Here is an 8,757-nt window from a genome sequence, read left to right on the forward strand (position 1 = left end):
CTGACAGCCGAATGGTGTGCTTCGGTGCCTGATTATGCCGGCCGGAAAGCCGGGAATATATCGCAAAAAAAAACGCGAAAAAAAAACACATGAAGCGAATGTTCCGAAAAGAAGTGCTCTCACTCGTGCAGATCTGTGCCTATCACTAAATGAGCTACCCACATCATTTCACGTTGAAATTTGTTTTTATGGAATTATTTCAAGCAAAAGAGTCCTGCCAGAGGTGTGTAGAGTTGGTCGGTTTGCACAAAGAGTGTTTTAACTTCAAATAATCAGTCTGCGTGTGTTGGTTAATTCCAGAAACCCTGGATCGTTTCTCTCGTAGTTTCACTCCAAGCTAGTAGAAACGAACGGGTCGCTATGGTCTGCCACTTGTAGCCACTCTGAAAGGTATGTTATACGCGCCTTCGACCCTGTCAATGAGGCAGCCAGTCCTGCACTTCCTTTTAGTTGGACGAGAAGACGGAGGAAAAGAGGTGAGCAGCGCCCACGCAATGGTACTTCAACGAACTTTGTTGGACGTTTGAAATAGGCTCACATCATCTCAAGTAACTCAACAACGGTAGTCACATCCGGTTCAGCTATTATTGCACATAAAGTGGATGCTTTGGCGTATTGGTAAGATGTAGTAGAAAAAAAAGAAGTGCAAAGGACGAAGCAGTAGAAAACACAAACAGCGCTGACTTGCAATAAAGGTTTATTCGCCAATACTAAGCAATGTGTACTTGGCAGTCTATAATACAAAAAAAAAACAGAATGAACAAGGCGCCATGATAACATGACATTACAAACCATGAAAATACAACATGATAACATGACAAACCATGATAATAAAACAAACTGCCAGCACCATAAATGCACACCATGCATATTGCGTGTACAACCGTTTTGAATGCCATCATTTTGATTGCTAACGAGGCAATTGAAGGCCTTCTCGCAGGCCTGCAGCGTGTGCGTGTGTAGACCTTCGATTCTGCTTTGTATTTTTATTGGTACAGGTAGACAAGTTTCTCGAAAACTGAAGTTGCACATGGGCTCGTGCAAAGAGCGTATCGACGGAGAAATATATTGTCGACTTTGTCAGGTCTTCTTCAGGCTTAGCAGCGAAGGGAATTTGCGAAATCACTTATTTGAGTAACATTTTGGCTGTAAGAATTTTCTGTAGAAATTTCACACAAAATTCATTGTTTCCTACACAAGCCATTAACAAGCCAGATGTTTAGCATACTATATCATAGAATAAAATATACAGAATATTTAGGCTGCCCTTCTTCGAGGGTTGTATTCTGCACCCTATTGGGTGGATGGGGCGGGTCGTTTTGATTGTTTTGATCGTTTTCTTCTAGTACGAGAGCCTGATTGAATGACGGTCTAAGAAAGCACAATCTGTCACAACTCTCATGACGCTCTTCTAAATAAAGGTGGCATTTTGGGATAATTGCATCAGATTTATTAAAGACGAATCTTTGCGCTAGTTCTACTCAGTTTTTGCATGCATCTGCACATATATGTAAAAAAATAGTCGGTTCTGTGAAAGCGCTTGTGTTGGGCGCTTGCTTCCTCGATCCTAATTTAGGCACCAAGTTTTGTTTGTAGCCACGGCTCTCCGAACTTTATGTTCTTGTTTTCCTGTCTAAGGCTAACTTGAGTTTAGCCTTTTTCAGCAGCAGAACATCCATCTGGAGCTTGTGCCTCTCACGCCTCATTACTGAGTCCTGCTCTATAGCGTTTTGTATGATAACGCCAGCGGCCTTGACGGCATCAGCCGCACAGGCGAAAATGCTTGATGCCTCCTTCTCCGCGCGAGATAAGTCACAATTTTCGTTTAGGCACTTGGGTTCGGTCTCGTAAAGAACCTGTACATCCTCATTGCTTCCGTCGTCAAGGACGGTAGTTGGCTCAAGGAATATCCCTTGCGTTCTGCGTGGAGACGCCATCAAGTTAAAGGCGTCCGTCGGCTGTCCAGGCGGGGATGTCGGTGGTCCATCCAAGCAGCTTGGGATTTGCTGGTAGACAGGGCTCCGCCAACCGGTGTACTCGGCGGGTACGTACACGGGCGAATCGCTGTCTTCACCATCTGGCTGCCACATTTCCGCATCGTACACCTCTGTCGCCTCTGAGCTTTCCTCCAGAATGGTCGCCTCCTCATCAGAGCTATGGTATAGAAAGAAAGCACCACATTTAGTGTAAATGCGTGACTCGAAGCAGATGTTGTTATTTGCAGACGCACTCACAAAGGAATATACATTAAATATATACAGTGAAAAAAAGTTGACAAATGTGCGACAACCCTGCCGTTCACTCTGACGAAGATGGGCCCTCTTGCCGATAGTAAAAGTTGTGTTGCGCACGTTTGTCGACCGTTTTTATCAAATGCAGAATTACATTTCACCCTATCGTATATATATATATATATATATATATATATATATATATATATATATATATATATATATATATATATATATATATATATATATATATATATATATATATATATAGCTAATGTGCGCAGTGGCGGCAGTCAAGGCAAAACACGGACTCTCAGCGCGAGCGGCGTCCTTCCAGGAAGGAGCCAAAGAGGACGACCCACTAGAAGGCGCAGGAGAGCGCAACCTATTATTCAGTTCCAAGGCTTCGCTACATTTAGCCCAGGTGCGAAAATGGAGCCGCCCGGCGACCTAACAGCTTATTAATATGAGCGGGTCACAGTAGCGCTTGAGGCGCTCCACGTTGGCAATGTCGCGCCCTCGATGGCGCATCTCCGAAGATGGTTCGATGGGTTCGATCAGGTAGTTGACCGGAGATGTGCACTCGACGACACCATAGAAGCCTTCGTATTTCGGCAGTAGTATGGAAGAGAGGCCAGTTGCAGTGGTAGGGACCGAGAGCCTTACGAGCGCGTCAGGGAGGAACGAGGGCTTAGAAGTGGTGGTGCCACCGCGAATGCACTTTTGCTGCTCTTGGTCATGCGTCGTAAATGTCTTGGCAAGCTCGCGACATTCTTCAGCAAGCCTGGCTGTGTCAGAAATATGCGCACACTCAGATGGATCCGGCTTGTATGGAAGTATCGTGTCGATGGTGTGCGACGGGTGCCTTCCGTACAGTAAGAAGGGTGAAAAACCAGTAGTGCTCTGAGGGGCGGTATTATAGGCGTAGGTGACGAAGGGCAGAATGACATGCCAATTTGTGTGATCGGCAGCGATGTACATTGAGAGCATGTCGCCGAGCGTGCGGTTAAAGCTTTCGGTTAGGCCATTCGTCGGCGGGTGGTAAGCAGTAGTTTTGCGGTTAACAGCATGGCACTACTTGAGAATGGCTTCGACCACTTCCGAGAAGAAGACACGGCTTCGATCGCTGAGAAGCTGCTGGTGTGGACCGTGACGCAGTATGAATCGGTGCAGAAGGAAGGAGGCAACATCGCGCGCTGTAGCCGCTCGGAGGGCAGCGGTTTCGGCGTATCGTGTTAGATGGTCAACAGCGACAATGGCCCAGCGGTTACCAGCGGACGTCAGAGGAAGTCGTCCATGTAAATCGATGTCCACACGCCCAAACGGATTGTTAGGACAAGGTAATGGTTGTAGACCGGCTGGTGACACGTGAGTTGACGGTTTTCGGCGTTGGCAATCGAGGCAGGAGTGAACGAATTTCTGCACGTAGCAGTACATCCCTCGCCAGAACAGTCGTTGTCGAATGTAGTGGTAAGTTTTGGATAGCCCAGAATGTGCGCTTTGCGGATGAGAGTGGAAGGACTCGCATATGTCAGAACGCAGACTGCGGGGTATCACAGGTAGCCACTGGCGGCCGTTGGCGTTGTAATTGCGTCGGTGCGATTGATGGTCGCAAAGTTGCGTATGAAGCGTCGAAAGTATGAGCACGGTCCTACACACTGCGCAGCTTTTTAACGGACGTAGGTTTGGGAAATTCGGTCACGCTCCGAAGCTTGGCCGGATCGGGAAGGATTCCGTCCTTGGACACGACATAGCCTAAGATTGTCACCTGCCGTGCTGCAAACCAGCACTTTTTCAGATTCAGTTGGAGGCCGGCGTTGCGTTGCAGATAATATTAAGTAGTTTGCAAGTAAAATGTGGCTGCAGCAAGCACAGGACCGGGTCGATTGGCGGAACATGGGAGAGGTCAGCAGTGGGCGCAGTTAGGCTGCTGCTGCTGCTGCTGCTGCTGCTGCTGCTGCTGCTGATGATGATGATGATGATGAAGATGCCTCGCTCCTTATTTCGTTTTTGCCCTTTCGGTAGTTATTCGGAACCGATTTTTTTCCATCGCTGCTATCATCTCTGCCTCTCTGACTTTTTGCTTAATGCTATGTTTTCCCATATCACTTTCACTGCCAGCCGTGTTCTTGCTGGTGAGCCTCCTAGTTCTATTTTTTTGCGTTAGCTACACTGGCCTAGCCGAGCCAGTTTCGCGCGCCTCCTCAGAAGCCGCGCTGCGCATGCGCGAGGATCAGTGATGTCACACAGCTGGCGCACCGGAGCCGGCACCGCGCGCGACTCACTGCCGCCGGTCTGCGCTTTCCAGAGGAGTTACGTCGTAGCCGTGGCAGACGTACTGGCGCCGGTGCACGTGCTGCTTTTCGCCTTAGCTGTGCAGTCACCGTCTGACAATGCGCTGGAGCGCACCACTGCGTTCATGCACACCACTGCGTTCCCAAATGTAATTAAGCCCCGGAACCATTACACCTTTCTACAGACCCCGAAGCACCTAGTACCCACATTATTGCTTCATATTTTGCAGCATTCCTCTTCCTCTTCGCTGCCGAGGCTTTTTTCCTGTACCTCCATGTACCTATCACCCACATTTACCCATACTGTGAGGCACTTGTATTCGCTTACCCTCGGTATTTCTTGGCCTTGCATTGACACTGTCTGGTCATCGGATTCATTGAATACCATCAATCCACATTTGGTTGCACTAAATCCCAGTGCTAGAGCTTTCCCTTCCTTTCGCATATATCAGCCAGCCGCTGAATATCATCTCGGCGGCTAGCAAATAAGACGACATCATCCGTATAAAATAAAAGGCCACCACGCCGCAGCGCCTCTCAGCCAGGTGCGGCCGGTATTGTCTAGGGTGATTCATTTAGAGCCGACGTATTTCATTGGGCTGCAGTTTAGTTACAACGCATCAGATTTTAATGCGTTTTGCGGAAAAAAACATCCAGGAAGGGTGATAATTTAATGGCCCGTACCCGTTTTTCAATATGCAACACCGAAAAAGAATAATAAATCAGAAATAACGAAAACTCCAACATTCCGCCGAATTCCATACAAGAGGGGCTGCATGCAGTTGAAGTCATAACAGGTTATTTCGTCTTATTTCCTCGGCGTTGCACATAAAAAACCGGAACGGCCATTACATTTTCATTTTTCTTCAATGTTTTGCCGGAAACAGCATTAGAATCGGGTACTTTGTAACAAAACTGCAGCCCAGTGAAATAGGTCAGTTTCAAAAAGAATCACCCTATACTATAGGCGGACACAATCTGTGCGCATTCTCTGTCGCGGCGGGTGGATAGTGTCAGCACCTAAAGTATTTTTTCTTTCACCATGGTTACGATCTACCTTAATGTACACTCTATCATATGCAGCCCTTAGCTTCACCTATCGTATTACTTTTATGCATCAAATCAAATCAAGATTTTTATTCCGGTGTACAGCGAACACTGTATATCGAGGAAATTGGGCTAAAGGTGTGTTAAGACACCCGACGAGAGTCCAAGTTCCCTTTATGCATGTTCCCTTTATGCGTGTTCACTTTTATGCATGTTTTCTGGATTCGTGTGCCCTGCTGTATTCCTTGAAGGAAGTCAGTGTTGCGCGCGCTGCCGAATCCACGTAGAGAGAAGGGTGGGGTGGAAATCGACTCCGCCAGCTGCCGCAACTTTTACAGCTGCGCAGTTCGTGTTTATGGTAACTTCTACTAATTATATGACTTCAAATTTAACGTACGACATACAATGAAGGGGCCCTGCAACACTTTTCCAAGTAGACGTCGAATGGGTTCGTTAAAAGAGCTTAATGCCTGCCGAATCGACTGCCGCAAAAATGTGAAGACTCCTTCATGTAAAAGCGGAGTTACAGGGATTTCTCGCCCGCTTCAAGCGCTGTCTCTCTCTTTTCGTACTAGCGAGCGCGCTGAAAGGTGTGTAGAGAGCGGGATGACAAGGGGACAAGAAGATGCGTCTCTTCATCAGCGCACGTCGTGTCCTTGATCACTTTCTTTTCTATTGTTCTTCGAACGCGTGGCTTTCAGCGCGATGGCGAGTGCGCGCGCGGGTACGTGGTGGCATCCGGCGGCAGCCACGATAATTATGCAGCTCATGATGCTCAAATCAGCCAATGTCCGTGGACCTGGTGATTACGACGAGGTCTTTTTGGGTATATGGCATCACTTGTCGAAAGAAGTGGGAGAGATTTCAAGCTGGCTTTGAGAATTAATTGTAAATTACAGGTCACGTGCTGCGCTAAAATGTTTGACTCGCGTGTTCGCGGGAGCCTCCGCTACCGATAGGCAGCGTTTTTTGACCATGTTGAAAAGGTGCTGCAGGGCCCGTTTAATGTTCCGTCTGTCATATACAACCCTTAGCTTAACCCGTTCCATCCCTCATAGATATGTTTTGGCACAACAATGCGAGGTGCGTAATTTGTGTTTATACGAATGTTTCGAAATATACGATTGCGATTTCAATTTATGACATACCTTAATGCCCACTCCGTCCTATACAACTCTTAGCTTGACCCATTCGATCAATTTATATATTTCTTTTATTTTTAGCACGGTGGTTGGACAACTCGCACCGGCGCTGGATAGGTGGTCTGGAAGGTAGCGAATAGTGACGTTCCACTAAATAAGTTCACTTGTTATACAAACTAACAGCACTTAACAAAATACTAAGGTTTTTATGGGCATCATGGACGGCGAATTTTTCAGTAAAGCTTCGCTTCAGCCTCTCAACTATGGCCACTTCAATGACGGCATTTTTTTTTTTTTGCGAACGCATGACGAAACAAGCCTGATTTGTTTCATTGAAGCAAGGTGTGAATACGGGCTAGTTCGTCTTCGTTGGTCTCTGTCTCGTGTCTCCCCTTGCGCTGTAATCAAAATTTGAAATCGTTTCATTGTGTTAAGTTCCAATTAATTCGCACACCATTTTTCACGTACTTCTGTGAACGTTCTCGACTATTTACGACGCACAACTCTCCACAAAGCCATCTCGCGAGCCTACTGACTGACATCAATTCCTCAGTTTTCAGAGCAGCAACCACAGGTATTTTAGAAAAATGCGCTCCTTACAGCAGGACTCAACGTTTTAAAGGGTTATCTGCTGATAGCCAGTCATTTCATTGAAAATCGTAGTAGGCTCAGAAGTTTCAAAGTTAAATGAAAATATCTAGCTAAAATATTTGACGCAGCAGACGGTCTCCACCAGTAGCTGACGGTCTCCCCATCCGGCGCCGGCGTAAAAAGAGAATGATACGCTGCGCGCGGCGTTCCGTCACAGCCGTAGAATTTCCTCGCCGCATCACCACCCGCACCCCTATCCCACCTGTGACGCTCTCCCTGCGCTGTGCGTTCCGCACACTCACTCGCTCAGTTGTTCCCGCCACCGAGCGCAGCAGACGCTCTCCCCACCCGTTCCACGCCCTACCGTCTTCATGAAGGCCAGGAGCGAGATCAGGCGCATAGTCGTTGGCATCTCATTTCTAAGGTTGCATCTCATTTCCGCGGAACTGCTAGATTTTTCTCCGGCGCTGCCGTTGCTGCCCAACGCTAAGAGCATTTGTTGCTACCATGTGCTCGCTGTACTCGCCCAGCACCTGAGCGCAGACACTATTAAGACGCCGAGCAGCCAACGTGGCGCGGATGAAAACATCGTGAAATATGCTCGCTCTTCCTTTTGGCTAAGAGGCCCCGTAGTTTCCACACTGCTGCAACAAAATTGTGAGGACTATAGAAGCATACATCCGTTTACATACACTTCGTCAAAGAACAATTGGCCAGCAATCGTCCACAGCGCTATAAAAATACTGCGTTTCGTGCCAGCTTTAGTAAATATACTTGAACAGGAGACATTGTTTTTGGAAGGACTGACAGTGACGTACGTTGTCCGGGCGACGCCTGCACCAAGTGCTTGAGACCAATGCACTCCCATCCTGTCCAGTGGTGGTTCGGCCAACGACGAACAAGCACTTTTCTCAGACTCTGTAAAATACAGACCATCGAAAATGTTGAGATTGACCTCATTCTCTTTCATCCATTTCCTTGGTAAGAAATCTCGCTCTAAAGACGCACACGTATTCCAATTGCATGATTTATTATTCTGACAGATGTGTAGCGATAATGCCGCTGGCGTCACTTTTGTTAGTTTAAAGCTTTTGAATGAGCGAAGAACGAGGAGTAAGTGTCATAAAAAAAAGTTTGTTTCCTATTTTTTGCTTTCACTGCGCCACGTGCTGTTGTTTGTAGGCTGTTTACAGCTATTTACAGCCACGGGATATTAATAACTTATGTACAAGGGCCATGGTGAAGTTTAAATCGCAACGCGTTCTTTCAGTTCCGATGTTGTGTGACTACAAAATGGTTGTTTCAATAAATAGCATAGCTAATAGAAACTCACCTTTGCCTGTTCATTTTTTCATTCCTATACGCAATACGTGACATGCTTCGCACGGCAATTTCAATCTGCCCAAATGTCATAACATTTATGGCAAAAGACCAATAGAATTTAATGGAACT

General features: G+C 46.9%; 1 protein-coding gene across 1 annotated transcript; it reads right to left on the reverse strand.

Moving 5' to 3' along the window:
* Positions 1-764: 764 nt before the first annotated feature.
* LOC119404377 (uncharacterized) lies at positions 765-8,217 on the reverse strand. The gene is made up of 2 exons (XM_037670903.2): positions 8,124-8,217; positions 765-2,154 (listed from the first exon to the last, which is right to left on the reverse strand). The coding sequence occupies exons 1-2, from the start codon at positions 8,171-8,173 to the stop codon at positions 1,614-1,616; spliced, it is 591 nt and encodes a 196-aa protein (XP_037526831.1). The 5' UTR covers positions 8,174-8,217; the 3' UTR covers positions 765-1,613.
* Between the last annotated feature and the right edge of the window lie 540 nt (positions 8,218-8,757).

This window comes from Rhipicephalus sanguineus, chromosome 9 (assembly GCF_013339695.2).
Source record: "Rhipicephalus sanguineus isolate Rsan-2018 chromosome 9, BIME_Rsan_1.4, whole genome shotgun sequence".
In the NCBI taxonomy this organism is placed as follows: domain Eukaryota; kingdom Metazoa; phylum Arthropoda; class Arachnida; order Ixodida; family Ixodidae; genus Rhipicephalus; species Rhipicephalus sanguineus.